At 48.2% G+C, this 26,477-nt stretch overlaps 1 protein-coding gene and 1 non-coding gene across 3 annotated transcripts in view; both read left to right on the forward strand.

The window, feature by feature from the left end:
- The window catches only part of LOC100994669 (cytochrome c oxidase assembly factor 8), a 28,378-nt gene extending 2,276 nt beyond the window's left edge, over positions 1-26,102 (forward strand). The window contains exons 2-5 of one of the 2 annotated variants that reach the window (XR_008620993.2): positions 6,450-6,647; positions 8,940-9,003; positions 14,235-14,355; positions 22,450-22,540. Coding sequence is in view for 1 of the 2 variants with exons in the window: in XM_003807063.6 (XP_003807111.3) it covers positions 6,450-6,647; positions 8,940-9,003; positions 22,450-22,540; positions 25,384-25,489 (459 nt within the window). In the remaining variant the exon portion in view is untranslated. Of the gene's footprint in view, positions 1-6,449; positions 6,648-8,939; positions 9,004-14,234; positions 14,356-22,449; positions 22,541-25,383 lie in introns of those variants that run through there. The other variant, XM_003807063.6, reaches the window with a different exon arrangement.
- On the forward strand, positions 2,269-2,409 carry LOC112437137 (U4 spliceosomal RNA). The gene has a single exon (XR_003025787.1). It is a non-coding gene; the product is annotated as a U4 spliceosomal RNA (small nuclear RNA).
- Positions 26,103-26,477: the final 375 nt, after the last annotated feature.

Here is a 26,477-nt window from a genome sequence, read left to right on the forward strand (position 1 = left end):
CTTTTTTTAGTAGAGATGGGGTTTCACTATGCTGGCCAGGCAGGTCTCGAACTCCTGACTTCAGGTGATCCACCCGCCTTGGCCTCCCAAAGTGCTGAGATTATAAGTGTGAGCCACCATGCCCAGCCAGCACCAGCTTTTAATTGAAAAACATTATAGAACTTAAGAGTCAGGCACCATTCTTCCTTCCAAATCCATCTTTAAAACTCAGCTTTTCAGAAATATAACTGCTTTTGGTAAAGAAAAAAAAAATTAAGACTTTTAAATTCTGTTCCCTAGCCACTTCATGCCTGCTTATGTCTTACCTGTGTAGTTTGCATCATTGGTTCCTAAACTTGTTTGCACGTAAGAATTAGTCTGACTCTTTTAGTTCTTTTTTTTCTTTAATCCGGAAGTTCCCGAACCAGAATAGGTTCAGAGATACTCCCTTTTAGTTCTTTTTAATCCATAGGTTCTGCCTCCATCACCTCCCCACCTTTTTTTAAAATTTTTTTTTTTTGAGATGGAGTCTTGCTCTGTCACCCAGGCTGGAGTGCAGTGGCATGATCTCAGCTCACTGCAACCTCCACCGCCCAGGTTCAAGCAATTCTCCTGCCTCAGCCTCCTGAGTAGCTGGGATTACAGGTGCCTACCACCACGCCCGGCTAATTTTTGTATTTTTTGTAGAGACGGGTTTCACCATGTTGGCCAGGGTGGTCTTGAACTCCTGACCTCAGGTGATCTGCTCACCTCAGCCTCCCAAAGTGCTGGGATTACAGGTATGAGCCACTGTGCCTGGCCCAAAGTCACTTTTAGCTTCAAAAATGAGCTGTAGGGTATGCCTTCTTTTCCTGTTTCCGTGGATTGTTTACTAAGGTTTGAATTTTTCTGTGACTGGTAGAACCTACAAGTCATTTGAACCTGAGTTTTCATAAGAACAAGCCATTTTAACCCCATCTTCTTTTTGGTTAGAGTTTAACCCCATCTTCTTTCTGGTTAGAGTTACTAAACTGGTAAATAAGAGTGATCCGGCCAGGCATGGTGGCTCACACCTTGCCAGCACTTTGGGAGACTGAGGCAGGCAGATCACCTGAGGTCAGGAGTTCAAGACCAGCCCGGCCAACATGGTGAAATCCTGTCTCTACAAAAATACAAAAATTAGCCGGGCATGATGGGGTACCTGTAATCCCAGCTAGTTGGGAGGCTGAGGCGGGAGAATCGCTTGAACCCAGGAGGCAGAGGTTGCAGTGAGCCGAGATCACGCCATTGCACTCCAGCCTGGGCGATGGACCAAGACTCATTCTCAAAAAGAAAAAAAAGAGTGAGCCATTGCATATTGATTTAAACAAGACATCTGATAAAGTCTCTTATGTATTTTTGAAAACCGTGTCCTGTATTGTGGTGCTTAAAACACCAATGGAAACATTTGTCTCAGGGTGGTTGGCATTTCCTGCACAGGTTCTTCATGAGGTGCCAGAGATACAGAAATGAATGTGTGTGCCTCTTTTCACACATGCACAGATGGCTCTCCAGGCAGGAGCTCTGCATGCTAACACATGCCTCCCTGGTGCCTAGAGCAGTGCTTGGCCTTTGCATGGTGGCGCAGGGGCAGGCGGGTTGATGCTTATGGAGAATGGCTGAATCCACCATGTCCATCTTTGGAATCTATCGGAAGTTTATTGTTTGCAGCTCCAGGCAGGGTCTCCTGAGGATGCAAGGGAGCACCACCCTGGGCCTGCCTGTTGGGCACCTAACTTCTGAGAGGAGGAGGGTTGGAACAAGTCCACAAATAACCATCTTTTTCCCTTTTTTGGAGATAGGATCTTGCTCTGTTGCCCAGGCTGGAGTGCAGTGGCACAAACATAGCTCACCACAGCCTCAACCTCACTGGCTCAAGTAATCTTCCTGCCTCAGCCTCTTTAGTAGCTGGGGCTACAGGCATGTGCCACCGCACCTGGCTGATTTTTAAAAATTTTTTGGCAGGGCGCGGTGGCTCGTGCCTGTAATCTCAGCACGTTGGAAGGCCGAGGCAGGTGGATCATCTGAGGTCAGGAATTCAAGACCAGCCTGGCCAACGTGGTGAAACACCGTCTCTACTAAAAATACAAAAATTAGCCGGGCGTGGTGGCGCATGCCTGTAATCCCAGCTACTCGGGAGGCTGAGGCAGGAGAATTGCTTGAACCTGGTAGGCGGAGGCTGCAGTGAGCCGAGATCGCGCCACTGCACTCCAGCCTGGGCAACAGTGCAAGACTCTTTTTCAAAAAAAAAAAAAAAAAAATTTTTTTTGTAGCTTTGCACAGCAGCAGTATTGTAGCCAATGAGATTTATCTGAGGTGTGATTATTGATAATTGAAAACTTTTCCCAATACCCTGCCATGATGACTTGCAATATAGTCAGCACTGGCAATTTTTGACAGTCTCTACAGAGACTGAAAAAAACATTTTTTTTATAGAGATGGGGTCTCACTTTGTTGCCCAGGCTGGCCTCAAACTCCTGAGCTCAAGCAGTCCACCTACCTCGGCTTCCCAAGGTGCTGGGATTACAAGTGTAAACCACCAAGCCCAGCCCACAAATCATCTTTAGACAAATTGTCTAATCATCTTTAGACAATACTGAGGTGCAGGCCTTGTGTCTGTTGGTGGTGGGAAAGAGATGGTTGACTAGGGCCTTAAAGATAATAAAAATAATTAACGTGTGTATACAGCAGGGGTGGCTTCCTGCTGTGATCACTCCAGCATTGGGTGAAAGTGTTCCAGCCTGGATAGCTCTCCCATGTCATTGGCATTCCTGAAATTAGGAGACTGTTTTCATTGACTTTCTAGTGTTTGCCCTTCTGGTGGATTATCCTTCTTTTATATTGCTGGATCGGGTTTGCGGATTTGTCTAGCATCCATGTAGAATAGGGGGCTGGGGACCCTAACCCTCAGTAAATATGAAGTTCCTGACTCCTTCTCAGATGGGAACTCAAAGCCTTTATAGAACTGAGAGTTAGAACAGGAAGCAAGAACGCTAAGAGCTTGCTAACATTTTTCTCTTCATTATTCCCTGGTGGTTTCCCCATGGTAGCTTTGTGTCATGTACGGGCACTTCCAGGAATAGGGTGCAGGAGAAACATCCCAGTGTCTCCCCTTCCGAATCTTGGCTTCTGGAGGGAGAGATGCTGGGGTGGGAGTGCTCCTTGGTGGAGTACTCAGGAGCTTAGTAAAAGCAGAGGGGGCTGGAGAGGCAGGCCTGGCCTGCAGAGCCAGCATGGAGAAGCCTGGTGTAGGGCTCTCCAGCCTGCCAATTTACAGTTAAGAAGAAAGGAGATATGTATATATATATACACACATACATACATACATACATACACACACATATATACACACATATATATACACACATGTATACACATATATACACATATACACACACGTACACATATATATACACACATATATACGTGTATATATATGTATACGTATATATGTGTGTGTGTGTGTATATATAGTGACAGGGTCTCACTCTGTCACCCAGGCTGGAGTGCAGTGACACGATCTTGGTTCACTGCAACCTCCGCCTCCCGGGTTCAAGCAATTCTTGTGCCTCAGCCTCCCAAGTAGCTGGGATTACAGGTGCACACCACCACGCCCAGCTTATTTTTTGGTATTTTAAGTAGAGACGGGGTTTCACCATGTTGGCCAGGCTGGTCTCGAACTCCTGACCTCAAATGATCCACCTGCCTCGGCTTCCCAAAGTGCTGGGATGACAGGCGTGAGCCACCGCGCCCGGCTGAAAAAAGATTTTCACAAGAACCGGAAGGTTAACTCCCCTCCCAGACCCAAAGATGCAGATTCGGCCTGACCAGTAGGAATGCACATGTGCCTCTCTGTGACAAGGGCAGAACTGAGGCTGCTTCTCAGGAGACTGTGAGGGTCTAGCATGCCCTCCCCGCAGACACGAGGGCCGGATGGAAGAGCCTTCTGTCCCCAGCATAGCCAATGGGACACCATGAATCATAGGCTTGTACCATGGAAACTAGCAATTATGGTAATTATTCGCACTACAAAGGGCTCTTCCTCTTACCAAAGGACATTTTCCTCCCCAAGCTGCTTGTCCTTGCTTTTAAATAGTAGCTCCTCCGTGAATAAAGGCAGAAACATGTGGTTATAGGGAAGAACAAAGGAAGACAACATCTCTCACATTAGAATGGCAAACAGTGATTTGAAAATATCGGTACACCAGCTTTATCCGTAAAGCAGTTCATGTGAGTGATAACTGGTAGATAAATATGGAAAAGTAGCCGAACACACCTGACACCTCTCTGAGCTTGCTTTGTGATATGTGGGCAGCTAGAAAAAGCAGCTAATTATTAGGTGGCTCCTTTAACATTTCCTGACGGGGAGCCTGTGAGCAGAAAAGAGCAGGTGCAGCCCTGGACAGTGGTCATGCACGGTTAGCGCAAAACCCACTGAGCTGCAGACACCCGGGTCAGCTCGGAGGAGGGAAGGAGTCGCCGTCCTGGGCCACAGTCTAGGGGGGTGGACCCTGGTGCCGTCCCTTTGGTGGGACTCACCTTAGTTTCTACCAACAGCTAAATATCACAGATGCAAAGACTTGGGGGAGAAGCCCATGAACATTTTCTGAGTCCTTTAATGTATGATAAAGAAAAAAATAATAAAAGTCAACATTTGTAGAAATGTAGGTTTTGGGTTTTTTTTTGTTTGTTTGTTTTTGAGACGGAGTCTCGCTCTGTCGCCCAGGCTGGAATGCAGTGGTGCGCTCTCGGCTCACTGCAACCTCTGCCTCCCAGGTTCAAGCAATTCTCCTGGCTCAGCCTCCCATATAGCTGGGACTACAGGTGCCGGCCACCACGCATGGCTAATTTTTGTATTTTTAGTAGAGATGGGGTTTCACCATGTTGGTCAGACTGGTCTCGAACTCCCGACCTTAGGTGATCCACCCACCTCAGCCTCCCAAAGTGCTGGGATTACAGGCGTGAGCCACCGCGCCTGGCTAGAAATGTAGGTTTTATTTTTTTAATGGGATATTTGGTGATTGTATATAGTTTTTAGACTGATGGGTAAAATGTTGAAGGTCTGTATTGCAATCCTGCCTTTACTTTCTAAAAAGGATTCCTAAATTGATCCAGCATCAAATCAGTGTATTTTAACCCTGACGATGAGCAGTATAGTTTCAGGTCTTGAATAGCAGGGTCCCCCCACTATAACTCCCTGACAGTTCTTCCTGCCCATTGCACAAACAAAACCAGTTCATGGAGACCATGGCATTGCAGTAAAGAAAGAGTTTAGGGCCAGGCACGGTGGCTCACGCCTGTAATCCCAGCACTTTGGGAGGCTGAGGCAGGCAGATCACCTGAGGTCAGGAGTTCAAGATCAGCCTGGTCAACATGGTGAAACCCCATCTCTACTAAAAATGCAAAAATTAGCCGGGCGTGGTGGCATATGCCTATAATCCCAGCTACTCAGGAGGCTGAGGCAAGAGAATCGCTTGAACCCGGGAGGCGGAGGTTGCAGTGAGCCAAGATCACACCACTGCACTCTAGCCTGGGCGATAGAGCGAGACTCCATCTCAAAAAAAAGAAAGTTTAATTGATGTGAGGCCGGCCATGCTACATGGAAGAGTTATTACTCAAATCAGTCTCTCCTCGCATCTGGGGGCTAGAGTTTTTCAAAAATAGTTTGGAGTAAGGGGTGGAGGTGGCTAGGCAATGGGTGCTTGCTGCCGATTGGTCTGGGTGCAATCACAGGGGTGTGGGACTCATCCTCCTGCCTGCCGAGTGGCTTCTGGGTGGGTCCAGGAGGAGCCATCACGTTGGACTTGCAAAAAACCTGAAAAGATATCTCAAAAAGCCAATCTTAAGTTCTGCAATAGAGATGCAGGAGTAATTGGAGAAGTTGCAGATCTTGTGACCTCTGGAATGATGGCTGGCACCTTACCAGAATTCAGACTCCTCACCTCCTCCTAGCCTGGTAGGGTCTCTCATTAGCTTAAGAAAGCTTAGCTCCATCCTGGCTAACAGGGTGAAACCCCATCTCCACTAAAAAATACAAAAAAATTAGCCGGGCGTGGTGATGGGCGCCTGTAGTCCCAGCTACTTGGGAGGCTGAGGCAGGAGAATGGCGTGAACCTGGGAGGCGGAGCTTGCAGTGAGCCGCGATCTCGCCACTGCCCTCCAGCCTGAGCGACAGAGTGAGACTCTGTCTCAAAAAAAAAAAAAAGAAAAGAAAGCTTAGCAAAGGTGGTTGAGTTTCGGGAAAGGGCTGTTATTATTTAAACCAGAAAGTAGGCCCTGTGTGCTGGCTCCTACTTGTAATCCCAGCACTTTGGCTGAGATCACGCCACTGCACTCCAGTCTGGCAACAGAGCGAGCCTCCGTCTCTAAGTAAATAAATAAATCCAGATTGTACATTTTATAATACTAGAGATTCATTTTGTCATATGTTAATCCAATTTACTTTGTTAAAGGTCTCAAGATTCTGCCCTCCAAGAAAGTCTTGCCATGATTGGATAGGACCCCCAGATAAATATTCAAACCTTCGACCTGTTCACTTTTACATACCTGAAAATGAATCTCCATTGGAACAAAAGCTTAGAAAATTAAGACAAGAAACACAAGAATGGAATCAACAGTTCTGGGCAAACCAGAATTTGACTTTTAGTAAGGTAAGTTTAAGTTTTAGATCAGAACGGAAGGGCGCGGTGGCTCACACCTGTAATCCCAGCACTTTGGGATGCCGAGGTGGGCAGATCACGAGGTCAGGAGATCGAGACCATCCTGGCTAACACGGTGAAACCCCGTCTCCACTAAAAATACAAAAAATTAGCCGGGCGTGGTGGCGGGCGCCTGTAGTTCCAGCTACTCGGGAGGCTGAGGCAGGAGAATGGCGTGAACCCGGGAGGCGGAGCTTGCAGTGAGCAGAGATTGCGCCACTGCACTCCAGCCTGGGCGACAGAGCCAGACTCGTCTCAAAAAAAAAAAAAGAAAAAAAAGTTTTAGATCAGAATGACAAATAACACAGTTGGCCACTTGAGGGTGCTAGGTGTTTAGTATATTGCTTTGCTATTTGTTACGTGGTAGTACTGGGTCTCAGTCCATCCCCCCGCACTGTATGTGCATATATGCATATAGTTTTAAAAACTAATATGTAACTGTATATAAGAAACGGTCATTCGTAGAACCACAGATCTTGAGACTTTGAAGGATGCAATGTGTGAGCAGCAGAGCCGGAACTAGAAGTGCATGTTTTACACACATAGGTGTGTGTGTTTATCTTTATGAGAATACCGGTTTTTTTAGGTGGGGCATAATGGCTCTGCAATCCCAGCACTTTGGGAGGCTGAGAGGGGTGGATCACTTGAAGCCAGGAGTTTGAGAGCAGCCTGGCCAACGTAGCGAAACCTTATCTCTACTAAAAATATAAAAATGAGCCAGGTGTGGTGGCATATGCCTGTGATCCCCGTGACTTGGGAGGCTGAGGCACAAGAATTGCTTGAACCCAGGAGGCGGAGGTTGCAATGAGCCGAGAGCGCGCCATTGCACTCCAGTCTGGGTGACAGGAGTGAGACCCTCAAAAAGAAACCCGTTTTTGTGATGTGTTGTCATTCTTCCTGAGAATTCAAAAAAAAAAAATTTTTTTTTTTTTTTTTGAGACGGAGTCTCGCTCTGTCACCAAGCTGGAGTGCAGTGGTGCGATCTCAGCTTACTGCACCCTCCACCTCCCAGGTTCAGGTGATTCTCTTGCCTCACCCTCCCGAGTAGCTGGGATTACAGGCACACACCTCCGTGCCCAGCTAATTTTTGTATTTTTAGTGGAGATGGGATTTCACTATGTTGGCCAGGATGGTCTTGATCTCCTGACCTCGTGATCCGCCCACCTCGGCCTCCCAAAGTGTTGGGATTACAAGCATAAGCCACCATGCCCAGCAGAGAATTCAAAATTCTTAACAGGATACTTATAAATAAACTGTGTAAGAAAGAAGTATAAATAGTCTAAACCAGAAGAAAAACATTTAACTTTTTTTTTTTCTTCTTCTGAGATGGAGTTTCACTCCTGTTGCCCAGGCTGGAGTGCAGTGACATGATCTCAGCTCACTGCAACCTCCACCTCCCTGGTTCAAGCGATTCTCCTGCCTCAGCCTCCCAAGTAGCTGGGATTACAGGCGCCCGCCACCACACCCGGCTAATTTTTGTATGTTTAGAAGAGATGGGATTTCACCACATTGGCCAGGCTGGTCTTGAACCCCTGACCTTCAGGTGATTTGCCTGCCTTGGCCTCCCAAAGTGCTGGGATTACAGGCATGAGCCATCGTGCCCGGCAACATTTAAACTTTGACTTTCCATTTGAGTGGGCTATGTCAGGTGGGGTATATTTATCATATTCTGTGGAGGGTTTTTGTTGTTGTTGTTGTTTTTGTTTTGAGACAGAGTCTCACTCTGTTGTCCAGGCTGGAGTGCAGTGGCGTGATCTCGGCTCACTGCAACCTCCGCCTCCTGGGTTCAAGCAGTTCTCCCGCCTCAGCCTCCTAAGTAGGTGGGATTACAGGTGCCCACCATCACATCGGGCTAATTTTTGTACTTTTAGTAGAGACGGGGTTTCTCCATGTTGGCCAGGCTGGTCTGGAACTCCTGACCTCAGGTGATCCACCCACCTCGTCCTCCCAAAGTGCTGGCATTATGGGTATGAGCCACTGTACCTGACCTATTCTGTGGATTTATAAACAAACAGTGTCTCCCAAAGTTTATTGAACATCTTTTCAAATCCTGTTTCAAGCACAAAACTTTTAACCACATTCAGAGGGTTTTAAATGAGCTTTGAGATGGGTCACTAGCTTCTCAGAAAATCCACATCTAAACTTCTCCAGTACACCGTGAGCTGTGCTCTAGCCAAAGAAAAATGGAAAGACAGAGAAAGGAGTTCTGAGAGCCTTTTTTTTTTTTTTTTTTTTTTTTTTAAGGAAAAAGAAGAATTTATTCACTCAAGACTAAAAACTAAAGGCCTGGGCCTGAGAACTGAATCAGGTTAGTGTGTTTGTTTGATTTTTTTTTTTGCTTTCTTTGGGTTTGAGCTAGTCCATGAAAAGGGAAAGGAAGGGCAGTGAGAGAGGTGGGGAAGTTCAGGGCAGTCCTTGGCCTGCTTTGGGGCAGTGCTCGGCACACCCCTGTCCAAGTTCTCTTGCACACCCAGTTCCCAGGCATGGCTCTCCAATCTCCAGCTCCCTTTTTTCTCTCAGGATTTTAGGTGGTTATGATGGATGACCAACCTCTGACCTTTGACTTTCGTCCTGAGGTCTCAGCCTTTGCAGCTTCTCCCTCCAAACCAGCTTTTCTTCTGATTCCTGATCTCAGTTCAGTGCTCAAAATAGCCTCTCCTTATTTTCTCTTGGTGTCAGTGTTAGGCCTGAATAACATCTCATGCTGTTCGTTAAACAGATGTCTGCTGCCAAAAAGTTGTTCTGATAGAAAATCCAAAATCATCGACCCCAAAAGCCAAGTCTGTCATTGGGCTAAAGTGCCATTCCTACTAATCCTTTGCCTCACCTGATTCATTTGGAATAAAGGGCCAGGAGCTTGAGTCACCCCCGTGCCAGGACCTCTGTTGCTATTTGCTGGCTGCTGGAGAGGTGGGGTCTTGCGGGCCCTGGAGAGGTGGGGTCTTGCGGGCCCTGGAGAGGTGGGGTCTTGCGGAGCAGAGCTGGAGCAGATGCTGCATCCAGCAGTAAGCATGAGAATGAGCACTCACAGTTTTGGGTCCTGTGCTGGACACTGTGCAAGTCCTGTGCAGATATCACCTGTTGCATTTCCCACAGTGACCCAATGAAGTAGACACTGTTATCTTTACCATTTTATAGATGAGCAACCTGAGGCTTCACCAGAATTGCACAATGAGAATGTGGCGTGGCCTGGATTCTCACATCGGGAGTCGGATTGCAAAGCCTTACTGGGCCTCGCCGCGCCCCATGGCTGTCAGCGCATTCCATGCTGACCTGGCCGTGTATGCGTGCGTGTGCACGCATGTGTGTGCACGCATGTGTGTGCATACGTGCACGTGTGTACATGTGTGTGCTTGTGTGCACACCACATGTGCCGTGTCCATAGGTCTGTCATCATATCAGGTAGGACTAGGTCGGCTCATAGCTTGGAAGTGCTTTGGAGACAGCCACTCTCCTAACAGATGGGAGAAGTTGTTTTGATTCTTACTAAGGTCCCAGAATCCTATTGATGGCTTTGCTGAGTGTTGAAAGGCTGGCCTTAAATTAGGTTTGAAACTGAATTTGGTAATAGGACAGGATGTGTTAAGGAAGGGAAACATACAGGGAGCTGCCTGCTCTGGCAGCTGTTGAAAGTGAGCAGGCCACGGTGCCTGCAGTGGGAGTGGGGCAGCAGGCGTGTCACCTTGGGCCAGAGCACATGTCTTGTACACGGTTGCATGAGGATGTAGGTCCCCAAGAGCCAAGAGAAGGGGAGCTTTGTTGAATACGTGATATTGGAGAAACCTTTGGCCCAAAAGAACAAATTTAGATTCGTTCTCTCTGCAATACAAATGTATTCCAGTGGGTCAAAATGTTAATTATTATTAATTTCTTTTTTTGTTTTTTGAGTCAGGGTCTCACTCTGTCTCCCAGGCTGGAATGCAGTGACACCATCTAGGCTTACTGCAGCCTTGACCTCCTGGGCTCAAGTGATCCTCCCACTTCAGCCTCCCAAGTAGCTAGGACTGCAGGTGCACGCCAGCACCACACCTGGCTAAGTTTTGTGTTTTTTGTAGAGACGGAGTTTTGCCGTGTTGCCCAGGCTGGTCTCAAACTCCTGAGCTCAAGCAGTCCACTCGCCTCAGCCTCCCAAAGTGCTGGGATTACAGGCGTGAGCCACCGTGCCTGGCCAAAAAGTTAATTATTAAAAGTCAGGCCGGGCGCGGTGGTTCACGCCTGTAATCCCAGCACTTTGGGAGGCTGAGGCAGGGGAATCACAAGGTCAGGAGTTCGAGACCAGCCTGATCAACATGGTGAAACCCCGTCTCTACTAAAAATACAAAAATTAGCTGGTCGTGGTGGCACTCGCCTATAATCCCAGCTACTCAGGAGACTGAGGCAGGAGAATCACTTGAACCCAGGAGGCGGAGGTTGCGGTGAGCCGAGATTGCGCCACTGCACTCCAGCCTGGGTGACAGAGCGAGACTCTGTCTCAAAAAAATAAAAAAAGAAAGTCGATTGTTTATGGATTAAAGAGTTAGATACATAGTTCGCAGCTGTAGAGCATCTAATAGGATATAACAGACTCACCATTATCTGGAGGAATGATACCGTCCTGAGCTTGAGGGTGAAGACAGAGATATTCAAGAACATAAAAGCTGAAAACGTCTGTGTTAAGACTCCTTTTGATCCAGGTTTCTGGACAGGAGAGTTTGCTGAGCATATGTGGAGGTGGCTCAGTACCCAGAGGCGGGTGGAGCTGGCCCCAGTCATGGCCTGTGCTCAGATGCTAGGACCAGAGCAATTTCTTCCTCATGTTTAAACTTTTCTCCTAGGCCACTGCCTTACCTTTCTCATGCTATAAACTGGCTTTCTCTGCCTCCTTGTTTATCCCTCCTAAGTTCAAAGAAGCAGTCAGCTGAGGAGGCTGCCTTTCCTCAGGCTGGCTCCAGCCTGGTTGGGACGTGCCCGGATTAGCTGAGGCAGAGGTGGGGCTTGTGCAGAGAGCCTGGCTGCTGCCATGGAGACGGGAGGAAGCAGGCAAAAGAGCAGGCCTGCTGGCAAAGGATCAGAGGGCTGGGTAGGCGCAGGGATCGGTGTCCCGGAAATGTGAGGAAGGGCAAGTGCTGGCAGCAAAACAACACGGGCAATTTGGACTTCAGGAAAAGCTGCCACAAATACGCAGAAATAACACACATTTATAGACAAATAACGTGACTACAAGAAGAAAAAATTGTTCAAACTCTAAATTTTACAAGGCATATTTGTTTATTTTTTTGAGATGGAGTCTCACTCTGTCACCAGGCTGGAGTGCAGTGGCGTGATCTCGGCTCACTGCAGTCTCCACCTCCGGGTTCAAGCAATTCTCCTGTCTCAGCCTCCCAAGTGGCTGGGATTATAGGCACCCGCCCCCACACCTGGCTAATTTGTGTGTGTGTGTGTGTGTTTCGTAGACGGAGTTTCACCATGTTGACCAGGCTGGTCTCAAACTCCTGACCTCAAGTGATCTTCTCATCTCAGTCTCCCAAAGTAGTGGGATTACAGGCATGAGCCACCGCGCCCAGCCTACAGTGCATATGCAACAAGAAGTCATCATTTCATGCTTACTCAGTTCATAGGGGAATGTTTTCAGTCTTGAGACTCAGTGCTGGCGGAGTTACATCAAAGGTGGATGGCAGCAGAAAATCCTCAGCCCCTTTTCCAGAAGGATTTAGCTACACATATTTACATATACCCCAGGAAGCAGGCAAATGATGCTCATGAATCATCTCTAAGAATTCATGTGAGAGCCAGGCTTGGTGGCTCATACCTGTAATCCCACCACTTTGCGAGGCTGAGGTGGGTGGATCACTTGAGCCCAGGAGTTTGAGACCAGCCTGGGCAACATGGTAAAACCCTTTGTCTACAAAAAATTTAAAAATAAAAATAATTAAGGCCGGGTGCAGTGGCTCATGCCTGTAATCCCAGCACTTTGGGAGGCTGAGGCAGGCGGATCACCTGAGGTCAGGAGTTTGAGACCAGCCTGACCAACATGAAGAAACTCCATCTCTACTAAAAATACAAAATTAGCCAGTCGTGGTGATGCATGCCTGTAATCCCAGCTACTCAGGAGGCTGAGGCAGAAGAATCGCTTGAACCCCGGAGGCGGAAGTTGCACTGAGCCGAGATTGCACCATTGCACTCCAGCCTGGGCAGCAAGAGTGAAACTCCATCTCAAAAAAAAAAAAAAAAAAAAAAGCCAAGTTTGGCAGTATGTGTCTGTAGTCCCAACTACTCGGGAGGCTGAGGTGGGAGGATCACTTGAGCCCAGGGGGTGGAGGCTGCAGTGAGCCGAGATTGTGTCACTGCACTCCAGCCTGAGTGACAGAGCCAGACTGTCTCCAAAAAAAAAATTCATGTGGGGAAACATGGGAAGAGTTCAGCTGTGTGTTCCTTGCAGCACGATCTTTCATTGCAGAAGAATGGGAAGAATGGAAATGCCCAGTACTAGAAGAACGGATAAGGCTGTGGTGGCCTACCCACTTACTGGCCTTCACTGGAATATTCTGCAGCAGTGCAGAAAAATGAGTGATTGAATTTGAAGTGCAAGCAGCAGAATACTGTGATTTCAGTTCTGCCAGTCTCAAAATTAAATCTCATTTGTAAGGCAGGCAGTATTGTGGGAGAATTCCTCTAATGTATTTCATTCCCAGAGTGTTTATACAGTGGCAGGAAGCGTACCATCAAGATGGGTTTAGTTTAAGTCAGTCTCCTAAGTATTTATGAAACACCCACTCGGTTTTCAGTAAGTGTGGTGAACTCGGTGTTTTGCCTCTTTCCCTGAACTTAGCGGTAGGTTTGGTATTAAGCTGCAGTGCTGCAGTGTGGATGGTGCCCTGCTTAGCAAATATTACAGTGCTTCTGCTGCCTGTTGAGCCTTGGCCTGGGGGTGTTCGAGCCAAATGCAAGGAGACCTGTCCTGAGGGACGCCCGTGTCAATGGAGTCAGGTGGCAGCAGCTGGTACCCCTGCCTTCGGGCTACTCCTGTGGTCACCCTAACAGCAGTGACCACAAGCAAGCACTTCTGTGCCAGCCGCGCCCCTCCTGCCACACTGACGGAGTGTAGCTTCATGAGGTGCGCGGTTGCTGTCACACACTAGAGAGGAAGAAACTGAGATGGAGGTAAGTCACAGCTCTGGGGCCACACAGCCAGGTGGGGACAGTCTTGGCCTCTGTCCATCCCAGATGACGTCTCGCTATGTTGACCAGGCTGGCCTCAAGCAGTCTTCCTGCCTCAACCTCTGAGTACGGACACAGTTTTGAGTGCCCTATATGTGTATTAACAGTAACACATGAGACAGAGTAGGCCCTCTTTATCCGAGGGATACATTCCAAGACCCCCAGTGAATGCCTAAGACTGAGGCTAGTACCAAGCCCTGTATGTACACTAGGTTTTTCCCTACACGGTTGTCCCTCCCCTATGTCCTCAGTTCAACCAACCACAGATTGAAAAATATTGAAAACAATAAACATATAAACAATAAAATATTGAAAATAAAAAATACAAATTTTTCTTTTTAGATGGAGTCTCACTCTATCACCCAGGCTGGAGTGCAGTGGCATGATCTCGGCTCACTGCAAACTCTGCCTCCTGGTTCAAGCGATTCTCCTGCCTCAGCCTTCTGAGTAGCTGGGACTACAGGTACACACCACCACACCTGACTAATTTTTGTATTTTTAGTAGAGGCAGGGTTTCACCATGTTGGCCAGGCTGGTCTCAAACTCCTGACCTCAGATGATCCACCCACCTCGGCCTCCCAAAGTTCTGGGATTCCAGGCATGAGCCACCGCGCCCGGCCAAAAATAGAAAAATTTAGAAGTACAGCATAACGGCCGGGCACGGTGGCTCACGCCTGTAATCCTAGCACTTTGGGAGGCTGAGGCGGGCAGATCATCTGAGGTCAGGAGTTCGAGACCAGCCTGGCCAACAATGTGAAATCCCGTCTATACTAAAGACACAAAACTTAGCTGGACGTGGTGGCATATGCCTGTAATCCCAGCTACTTGGGAGGCTGAGGCAGGAGAATCATTTGAACTTGGGAGATGGAGGCTGCAGTGAGCCGAGATCATGCCACTGCACTCTAGCCTGGGCAACAAAGCAAGACTCTGTCTCAAAAAAAAAAAAAAAGTACAGCATGACAACTGTTCATACAGCATTTACATTGTATTAAGTATCATAAGTAATCCAGAGATGACTTAAAGCATATGGGAGGATGCAAGTAGGTTATTTGCAAATATTTGGAGACAAAGCCTTGCTCTGCTACTCAGGCTGGAGTGCAGTGGCGTGATCGTGGCTCCCTGGAGCTTCAACCTCCCAGGCTCAAGCCATCCTCCTGCCTCAGCCTCCCAAGTTGCTGGGATTACAGGCACATGCCACCATGCCTCGCTAATTTAAAAAAAATTTTTTTGTAGAATTTTTTTCTATGTTGCCTAGGTTTATTACAACATTATATTTTATTTCATTTATTTTTCGAGATGGAGTATCAATCTGTCACCCAGGCTGGAGTGCAGTGGTGCAGTCTCTGCTCACTGCAGCTTCCGCCTCTGGGTTCAAGCAATTCTCCTGCCTCAGCCTCCCAAATAGTGAGGACTACAGGCATCTGCCACCACACCCAGCTAATTTTTGTTTTTTGTTTTTTGTGGGTTTTTTTGTTTTTTGAAGCAGAGTCTCGCTCTGTCGCCAGGCTGGAGTGCAGTGGCCCTATCTTGGCTCACTGCAACCTCCACCTCCCGGGTTCAAGCAATTCTCCTGCCTCAGCCTCCTGAGTAGCTGGGACTACAGGTGTGTGCTACCACACCAAGCTAATTTTTTTTGTATTTTTAGTAGAGATGAGGTTTCCCATGTTGGCCAGGATGGTCTCAATCTCTTCACCTCAGATCCACCCACCTCAGCCTCCCAAAGTGCTGGGATTACAGGCGTGAGCCACTATCCCTGGCCTGTTGTGTTTTTTTTTTTTTTTTTTGAGACGGAGTTTCATTCTTGTTGCCCAGGCTGGAGTGCAGTGGCGCAATCTCAGCTCACCGCAACCTCTGCCTCCTTGGTTCAAGGAATTCTCCTGCCTCAGCCTCCTGAGTAGCTGGGATTACAGGCATGTGCCACCACGCCCGGCTAATTTTTTTTGTATTTTTAGTAGGGATGGAGTTTCTCCATTTCGGTCAGGCTGTTCTGGAACTCCCAACCTCAGGTGATCTGCCCGTCTTGGCCTCCCAAAGTGCTGGGATTACAGGCGTGAGCCACCGCGCCCAGCCTATTACACCATTTTATATAAAGGATTTGAGCATCCTGAAATGTTGGTATCTGTAGGAGTCCTGGAACCAACCTCCTATCGATACCAAGGGACAACTTTTTCATTTTTAGCTATGATAAAGTTTATAAATTAGGCATGAGAGACTAGCAATGATAACTAATAAAATAGAACAAGTGTAACAATATGCCAGCATCTCTAATCTTGTATTTTGCGACCATTACCAAGTAAATAAGGGTTACTCAGACACAAGCACTGCCGTATGACGACAGTGGATCTGATCACCGAGACAGCTGCTGAGTGAGTAACGAGTGGGGCGCGTCTACACTGTGGAGGTGCTGGACAGAGGGAGGAGTCGCCTCCTGGGCTGGTCGGAGCAGGACCTTGGGAGGTTTCATCATGCTACTCAGAACAGCATGCAGTTCAAAACTTATGACTTGTTCATTTCTGGAATTTTCCATTTAATATTTTCAGACCCCACTTTACCTCGGGTAACTGAAACCATGGAAAGAAAAACCATGGTTGGAGGGGACGGCTGTGCTGCCGCCATCTCCCTTACACAGTTGAGTAAACCGAGGCACAGAAGAAAATGAAGTAGCCCCAGATGACGTAGGAAACGGCAGAACTGAAGGGAAAAGCAGAGCAGGGGGCTGTAGAGTTAAACTGTTCTTCATTCCGGTGGCACCAGACCTGCCCGGGCGGCCAGAGGACACGTGGCTCCTGTCCTGTCTGCCGTGTGGCTAGGGGACAGCCGTGCTTGTGCCGTGCCGTCTGAGTGTTTGTTTCTGTCTGTGGGAATAAAGGGGTTGCCAGACACCCTCCCTGCTCTGTGGAGGGAGGGTGGAATCATGCCTTTGGCCACTTTGCCCACTTCCCCTTGGGCCGGAGCATCAGCATTAGCTGTGCCACAGGGTGGTATGCGCTCTGCTGGAGGTGGCACCTTCAGGGAAAAGCAGTCTGCCGGGGAGGCTAGCGAGCACCCTGGGTAGGAGCTGAGCGTGGCCTCCGCGCCTCCGCATGGGAAATGCTGGAGATGCAGGAGCCCCTGAGCCAGAGCCCAGCGCTCTTACAAGAGACCTCACTTCCTGTTCGGGGACTGGGGCTTCTAAGTCAGAGTGCGCCTCCTGCGCCCGCCACCCTGGATGTGGTTTCATTCCCTGGTCCCTGAACCATAGCTGGGGGGCATGAGACTGTCCCCTGGGCTGTTTTGGGGACCCTACTTCAGGGCAGCCCTGCCACTCCCTGTAACGGGCTGTGGGTCCTGCCGCGTGGCCTTCCTACCTCTCTTGCGTGTGGGTGAGCCTGAGCGTGGCCACCGCCCTGGGAGTGCCACAGAGGCAAGCGGCACTGGTCCTCATGTGTAAACAGCCCCACCAGCACGCGGGGATGGAGTAGTCAGGCCGGGACCTGTCCCAGGAATGGGCAGGCTGTTAACCTAGGACGCGTTCAAGTTAGGACACATTTCATTCCCGTGTAGCGGTGGCTCCCAGTTCCTCCGCAGAACCTGCAGGAGTGTGCGTGATGAAACCCGTCACTCATTGTGTATGGTAGACATACCCGCCTGGGTCGTAATCACTTGTGAAGAAAATGAATTATGCTGTGACCTTTAGATACGATTCACATACCATAAAATTCACCCTGCCCTTTTTTTTTTTTTTTTTTTTTTTGAGATGGAGTCTCCTTGTCGTGCCCTGCCTAAATTCACCCTTTTAAACTGTATAATTCCATGGCTTTTAGTAGTCACAAGATTGTACAACTGGCCGGGCGCGGTGGCTCACGCCTGTAATCCCAGCACTTTGGGAGGCCGAGGCGGGCGGATCACGAGGTCAGGAGATCGAGACCATCCTGGCTAACACAATGAAACCCCGTCTCTAATAAAAATACAAAAAATTAGCCGGGCGTGGTAGCGGGCGCCTGTGGTCCCAGCTACTCGGGAGGCTGAGGCAGGAGAATGGCGTGAACCCGGGAGGTGGAGCTTGCAGTGAGCCGAGATCGCACCACTGCACTCCAGCCTGGGCGACAGAGCGAGACTCCGTCTCAAAAAAAAAAAAAAAAAGATTGTACAACTACATCACTAATTCTGAACATTTTCATCACCTCAAGAAGAAACCCCACACCCATTAGCCAGACTCAATTCCTGCCTCACCTAACCCTGGCAGCCCACTTTATATCTCTGGATTTGCCTATTCTGAACATTTCCAGATAAATGGAATCATACAATATGTGGTCTTTTGTGTCTGCCTTTTTTTCACTTAGGTTCATAACGTTTTCAAGACTTATTTATATTGTCTCATGTATTAGCACTTTGGAGATTTTTTTAATGGCTGTATAATATTCTATACGGATATACCATGTTTTGTTTATCCACTTACTAGTTGATGAACATTTGGATTATTTCTACCCTTTGGCTATTACGAATTATGCTACTGTGAATAATCCTGTGTATACCTACAGGTGAACTGCTGAGTTAAGAGTCTTTTTGGCCTGGCGCGGTGGCTCACGTCTGTAATCCCAGCTCTTTGGGAGGCCAAGGTGGACGGATCACTTGAGGTCAGGAGTTCATGACCAGCCTGGCCAACATGGTGAAACCCGATCTCTACTAAAAATACAAAAAATTAGCTGGGTGTGGTGGCGGGCGCCTGTAATCCCAGCTACTCAGGAGGCTGAAGCAGGAGAATTCACTGGAACCCGGGAGGTGGAGGTTGCAGTGAGCCGAGATTGTGCCATTGCACTTCAGCCTGGGCGACAGAGCAAGACTCCATCTCAAAAAAAAAAAAAGAGTCTTTTTTCCTCCTGAGACCAAATACCTGGTGTCTTCTCTAATTCCACTTCTCCAACTCCTCGACACCAGCTATAGGTGTCCAGCAATTCAGTTCAATTCTGACACTGTCTACTTGGAGTTCATGTCTGATGCCACAGGTTAAAGACCCAGTCCCACAAGATTGCCTCCACTGAGGCAGTCTTTCTCTTTGGATAAATTCCTGTTTAAATCCTTTGCCGGTTGCCAGTCCTGGGCCACTTGTCCCTCTGCCTGACAGGCTATAAATCAGACTATGACCCCCTCCACAGGATTGATAATTTGCTAGAATGGATCACAACATTCAGAATGGTGTTTTACTTACTCTTAGCGGTTTATTATTAAGGATACAACTCAGGGACAGCCAGATAGCAGAGATGCACATGGCGAGATATGGGGGCATGCGGAGCCCCTGCGCCCTCTCTGGGCATGCCATCCTCCCAGCACCTTTTGTTTGTTTGTTTGTTTTTTTGAGCAGGTCTCACTCTGTCGCCCAGGCTGAGTGCAGTGGCATGATCATGGCTCACTGCAGCGTCAGCCTCCTGGGCTCAAGCGACCCTCCCTCGGCCCCACAAAGCACTGGGATAACAGGCGTGAGCCACCGTGCCTGGCCTCCCAGCACCTCGATATGTTCAGTAGCCCGGATGCTCTCTGAACCCCATGGTTTAGGGATTTTTATGGAGGTCTCATGAGGTAGGCATGGTTGATTAAATCATTGGCCGTTGGTAATTAGCTCAATCTCTACTCCCTCTCCTTTCCCCGAAACTGAAAGTTTTGAGCTTCCAATCAAGGCTTGGTCTTTCCGGCCCCCATCCCAAAGCTGTACAGGAGCCCTCCAGAGCTGCCCCATTCGAACAGGAGCAGCTGCTATCACCCTTCATCACTCAGGAGGTTCTGAGGTTTTAGGAGCTCTGTGCCAGGAACAGGGGACAAAGGCCAAATACCTCTCTATAATGCCACGTGGGTCTTATGATCACGAAGTCTGTGTTTAACTTTCTCAGGAATTACAAAGCTGTTTTTCAGAGTGGCCTGACCTATTTTTTTATTTCCACCAGCAATGTATGAGAGTTCTAGTTTCTCTACATCCTTGTCAACACTTGTTATTGTCTGTGTTTAATAATAGCTATCCTAGCGGGCGTGACGTGGCATGCCTTTGTCTTTCTGATTTCCCATGGTGTTGAGCATCTTGTCATGTGCTTATTGGTTATTCGTGTATCTTTTTTGGAGAAATTCCTGTTTAAATCCTTTGCCCATTTTAAAAGTGGATGATTTGGCCAGGTGCGGTGGCTCACTCCTGTAATCCCAGCACTCTGGGAGGCCAAGGTGGGCGGATCACGAAGTCAGGAGTTCAAGACCAGTCTGACCGATGTGGTGAAACCCCGTCTCTACTAGAAATACAAAAATTAGCCAGGCATGGTGGTGTGTGCCTGTAATCCCAGCTACTCAGGAGGCTGAGGCAGGAGAATCGCTTGAACCCAGAAGGCAGAGGTTGCAGTGAGCTGAGATTGCGCCACTGCACTCCAGCGTGGGTGACAGAGCAAGACTCTGTCTCTAAATAAATAAATAAATAGGATGATTTGTCTTTTTGTTGCTGAGATAAAAGAGTTATTGGCCAGGCGCGGTGGCTCACGCCTGTAATACCAGCACTTTAGGAGGCCAAGGCGGGTGGATCACCTGAGGTTGGGAGTTCGAGACCAGCCTGACCAACATGGAGAAACCTGTCTCTACTAAAACTACAAAAAATTAGCTGGGCGTGGTGGCGCATACCTGTAATCCCAGCTACTCGGGAGGCTGAGGCAGGAGAATTGCTTGAACCTGGCAGGTGGAGGTTGTGGTGAGCCGAGATCGTGCCATTGCACTACAGCCTGGGCAACAAAAGCGAAACTCCGTCTTAAAAAAAAAAAAAGTTATTTACATATTCTCGATACTCGACCCTTATTAGATGGATGATTAGCAAATGTTTTTCTCCCGTTCTATAGGTTTTTTTCTCTTTTTTTTTTTTTTGGAAACAGAGTCTCGCTCTGTCGCCAGGCTGGAGTGCAATGGTATGATCTCGGCTCACTGCAACCTCCACCTCCCGGGTTCAAGCAATTCTCCTGCCTCAGCCTCCCGAGTAACTGGGACTACAGACGCACGCCACTACACCCGGCTAATTTTTGTACTTTTAGTAGAGACGGGGTTCCACCATGTTGGCCAGGATGGTCTCGATCTCCTCACCTTGTGATCCACTTGCCTCGGCCTCCCAAAGTGCTGGGATTACAGGCGTGAGCCACCATGCCCGGCCCTTTTTTGTTGTTTTTTGTTTGTTTGTTTTTTGTTTTTGGAGACGGAGTTTCGCTGTTGTTGCCCAGGCTGGAGTGCAATGGCACGATCTCGGCTCATTGCAACCTCCACCTCCTGAGTTCAAGCAATTCTCCTGCCTCAGCCTCCTGAGTAGCTGGGATTACAGGTGCCTGCTACCATGCCCGGCCAATTTTTGTATTTTTAGTAGAGACGGTGTTTCAGCACGTTGGCCAGGCTGGTCTCGAACTCCTGACCTCAGGTGATCCACCCACCTCAGCCTCCCAAAGTGCTGAGATTATAGGCGTGAGCCACTGCACCTGGCCTTTTTTTTTTTTTTTTTTAACGAGACAGGGTCTGGCTCTGTTGCCCAGGCTGGAGTGCAGTGGTATGATCATGGCTCACTGCAACCTTGAACTCCTGGGCTCAGGTGACCCTCCTTCCCCGGCCTCTTGAGTAGCTAAGACTACAGGCATGTACCACCATACCTAGCTATTTTTTTTATTTTTTGGAGATTATTTTTTATTTTTTGGAGTCTTATTATGTTGCCCAGGCTGGTCTTGAACTCCTAGTCCCCAGTGATCCTCCTGCCTCAGCTTCCCAAGTAGCTGGGACTACAGACGTGCACCACCACGCCCAGCTAATTTTTGTATTTTTAGTAGAGATGAGGTTTTACCATGTTGGCCAGAATGGTCTCTATCTCTTGATCTTCTGATCGGCCCAGCCCGGCCTCCCAAAGTGCTGGGATTACAGGCATGAGCTACCACGCCTGGACTTTTTTTTTTTTTTTTTTTTTTTGGAGTTTTACTCTTATGCCCAGGCTGGAGTGAAGTGGCATGATCTGGGCTCATTGTAACCTCTGCCACCCCCACCGGCCCCGGTATTTTTAGTAGAGACAGGGTTTCACCATGTTGGCCCAGCTGGTCTCAAACTCCTGACCTCAGGTGATCCACCTGCCTCGGCCTCCCAAAGTGCTAGGATTACAGGCGTGAGTCACCACATCTGGCTAATATTTGTATTTTTAGTAGAGATGGGGTTTCACCATGTTGGCCACGCTGGTCATGAACTCCTGACCTCAAGTGATCCTCCCACCTTGGCCTCCCAAAGTGCTGGGATTATAGGCGTGACCCACTGCACCTAGCCTATTTTGTATTTTTCAGTGTACACATCTTACACGTCTCCTCTCAAATTTATTCCTAAGTCTTTTATTATTTTTGATGCTATCATAAGTAGAATTGTTTTCTTGATTTCATTTTCAGACTGTTCATTGCTAGTGTATAGAAATACAATTGATGTTTGTATATTGGTCTTGTATATATCCTGCAAGCTTGCTGAACTCATTTATTAGCTCTAATAGTTTTTTGTTTATCCTTTCTCCTTAAGTCTTAATGTTTAAGCTGAAATTACCTTTCAGGTCAGAAAGCAACATTGAATGCAGAAGAAATGGCGGACTTCTACAAGGAATTTTTAAGTAAAAATTTTCAGAAGCACATGTATTATAACAGGTAGGTGTTTGCTCTTTTCCTGAAAATTTGAATAGCACATCCAGATTAGGTAGGAGTGTTTTCTTACCTGAATTTAACAACATTCATGTTTATATCAGAGGTAAAAGTTGCAAGACTTTATCAACTTTTTTTTTTCTTTTTCTTCTTTTTTTTTTTTTTTGAGACGGAGTTTCGCTCTCTCGCCCAGGCTGGAGTGCAGTGGCGCAATCTCCGCTCACTGCAAGTTCCACCTCCCAGGTTCACGCCATTCTCCTGCCTCAGCCTCCCGAGTAGCTGGGACTACAGGCACCCGCCAGCACGCCTGGCTAATTTTTTGTATTTTTAGTAGAGACAGGGTTTCACTGTGTTAGCCAGGATGGTCTCAATCTCCTGACCTCGTGATCCGCCTGCCTTGGCCTCCCAAAGTGCTGGGATTACAGGCGTGAGCCACTGCACCTGGCCTATCAACTTCATTTTTTAAGTGACTACAGTGGCTTAAAAAGATACCAATTTTTTTAGGTTGGGTGCGGTGGTTCACACCTGTAATCCTAGCACTTTAGGAGGCCAAGGTGGGCAGATCACCTGAGGTCAGGAGTTCAAGACCAGCCTGACCAACATGAAGAAACCCTGTCTCTACTAAAAATATAAAATTAGCCGGGCGTGGTGGCACATGCCTGTAATCCCAGCTGCTCGGGAGGCTGAGTCAGGAGAATCGCTTGAACGTGGAAGGTGGAGGTTGCGGTGAGCTGAGATCGTGCCATTGCACTCCAGCCTGGGCAATGAGAACAAAACTCCATCTCAAAAAAAAAAAAAAGGGGGGTTTTAGCTGGTTACAGATAATAATGACCTGTATTTACAGGTGAAATTAATAGGACATGATATCTGAGATTTGCTTTAAAATATTTGTAGGTTGGATACGGTGGCTCACACCTGGAATCCCATGACTTTGGGAGGCCAAGGTGGGTATATCACTTGAGTCCAGGAGTTCAAGACCAGTCTGGGCAACATAGTGAAAGGCTTGAGCTAGGAGGACCACTTGAGCCTGGGAGGTTAAGGCTACAGTGAGCCGAGATCCGGCCACTGCATTCCAGCCTGGATGGCAGACAGAGTAAGACCCTGTCTCAATAAATAAATAAATAAATAAGTAATTAAAAAAAATATATATATATATATAAAACAGTTACAGAGTTACAAAGCCTGATGGGCAGGTGAAGCCAGACTTCAAGAATGTCGACATGGGCCAGGCACGGTAGCTCACACCTGTACTCCCAGCACTTTGGGAGGCCAAGGCAGATGGATTGCTTGAGCCCAGGAGTTTGAGACCAGCCTGGACAACATGACAAAACCCTGTCTCTACAAAAAATACAAAAATTAGCTTGGTGTGGTAGTGTGCACCTGTAATCCCAGCTACAGGAGGCTGAGGCAGGAGGATCCCATGAGCCCAGGAGGTGGAGGTTGCAGTGAGCCGAGATCCCACTACTGCACTCCAGCCTGGGCTACAGAGTGAGGCCCTAATAAAAAAAGAGAATATAGATACAGTCAAAGGCTGGATGGACTCAGTGAGGGACAGTCTGACCTAAAGATTAGTCCTGAAATATCTGGATTCCATTTCTAAGGTTGTCATGTATTACTCTGAATTAGTTAAGTCATTCAAACAAGCGAGTATAATCTTTCCCTGGTCTTTGGACACGTAGCTTGTTTGCACTGGGCACAGTCTCTGATGGGCTTCATGTTTTCTCTGTGGCACTCGGGTGAAGAGGACCAGCCTTACCCAAGATCAGGCCTTAGAGGAGCCTGGCCCCCACCACCACCTCCTGCCCCTGCCTTCCCTGTGGCAACAGCAGAAGTGTAGCTTGCTTTTACATGTCATAGAATCAGGTCGTTTGTATTAGTGAAATGGAATATGGCTTTTCCTTGAAGAACTGTAATCCCCATGGGCTACCGGTTTTCTTCTCCTGGAAGCGCTTATTTACTTTGGGCACTGCTCCTCATGACAGCATTGCTTAAGTAGGTGGAGATGTAAAGGTGGTTTGCAGGTGGAGAGGAACTTTCTGTCCTGCCATGCAAAGCCTCCAGAGTGGTCGTGGCCCATCACATCCCTAAAATGCTGCCAGCTCGGGAGGCCTGGGGTTTCCAAGGGCTTTCTTGGATCTTTTAGCAAAAATCAAAGGAGTACTTAAGAGGCTGAGGCAGAAGAATTACTTGAACCCAGGAGGCAGAGGTTGCAATGAGCCAAGATTGTGCCACTGTACTCCAGCCTGGACAACTAAGCAAGATGAAAAAACAAAACAAAAAAAAACTCCAAAGGAGGGGCCGGGCGCGGTGCCTCACACCTGTAATCCCAGAACTTTGGGAGGTTGAGGCAGGTGGGTCACGAGGTCAGGAGATCGAAACCATCCTGGCTAACACAGTGAAACCCTGTCTCTACTAAAAAAAAAATACAAAAAATTAGCCGGGTGTGGTGGCGGGCGCCTGTAGTCCCAGCTACTCGGGAGGCTGAGGCAGGAGAATGGCGCGAACCCGGGAGGCGGAGCGTGCAGTCAGCCGAGATCGCGCCACTGCACTCCAGCCTGGGTGACAGACCGAGACTCCATCTCAAAAAAAAAAAAACACCAAAGGAGGATGGTGGTGGCCTCCAGAAACAAGGCTGGAGAGGACTCCAGGCATCGCCAGTGGGCCTCACTCTCAGCCGAGGAGAGGCAGGCCTCTATGAATAGTTTAGCTTTAACAAGGGCGGGGAAAGGGCAAAGCAGTTGAGGCCTGGTCAGTTGAACTCATCCTCAACTGAGAGCCACTTCTGGGCCAGGGCACCAAGCCTCAGTCCCTGCCACCGTGTCACCTGTGCATCCTCTGTTTCTCTACAGAGATTGGTACAAGCGCAATTTTGCCATCACCTTCTTCATGGGAAAAGTGGCCCTGGAAAGGATTTGGAACAAGCTTAAACAGAAACAAAAGAAGAGGAGCAACTAGGAGTCCACTCTGACCCAGCCAGAGTCCAGGTTTCCACAGGAAGCAGATGGAGCTCCTTTCACAGGGGCTCTGAGAAAAACTGGAGCTGATCTCAAGAAGCCCCACATCTTCCTAAGGGGCCCCATGGCCTGTTTGGGGGCAGGGTAGGTCCTGGGGCACTGTGGGCCGCCTGCCTGCTGATGTGGGCTCTAGGCCAGCTTGTTGTCACGGACATGGTGTCAAATAAAGCCCAAGCACTGGGTGCCCGTTTCCTGTGTTTCGAATTATACCAATTCAAAACAGAACTATTTAAAAATATTGGCCAGGCACGGTGGCTCACACCTGTAATCCCAGCACTTTGGGAGGCCGAGGCGGGTGGATCACTTGAGATCAGGAGTTCAAGATCAGTCTGGACAACATGGCAAAACCCTGTCTCTACAAAAAATTAGCTGGGTGTGGTGGCACGCACCTGTAATCCCAGCTGCTCTGGAGGCTGAGGCATGCGACGCTTGAACCCAGGAGGCGGAGGTTGCAGTGATCCAAGATCGCACTACTGCACTCCAGCCTGGAAGACCAAACGAGACTCTGTATCGAAAAATAATAATAATTAATAAAGTTTTACTGGAAAAAAAAAGTCTGCTGACGGGAATGATGTGGAAGCTGACTGCCAAGCGATCGGTGTGCTGGCCGTGGGGTCAGCACCACCCTCACTGTGAGTCGTCAGCTGGTGGGTCCTCACAGGCTGCGTCCTGAATGCAGTGCGGTGTGAGGACATGAAAGCAAATGCAATTTTATTGCATGCCAAAAAGTTTAACTTGATTCTTGGTGTTAACTATGTTAGTAGATTCTTCAATGCTATAAGCAAATTAACAAGAAACAGCAGCACTATTTTCCTCTTTTCTTAAACACGAAGGTTAAATGGCCAGGCATGGTGACTCATACCTGTAATCCCAACAATTTGGGAGGCCAAGGCAAGCAAATCACTTGAGCTCAGGAGTTCGAACCAGTT

Source organism: Pan paniscus, chromosome 15 (assembly GCF_029289425.2).
Source record: "Pan paniscus chromosome 15, NHGRI_mPanPan1-v2.0_pri, whole genome shotgun sequence".
NCBI lineage: Eukaryota > Metazoa > Chordata > Mammalia > Primates > Hominidae > Pan > Pan paniscus.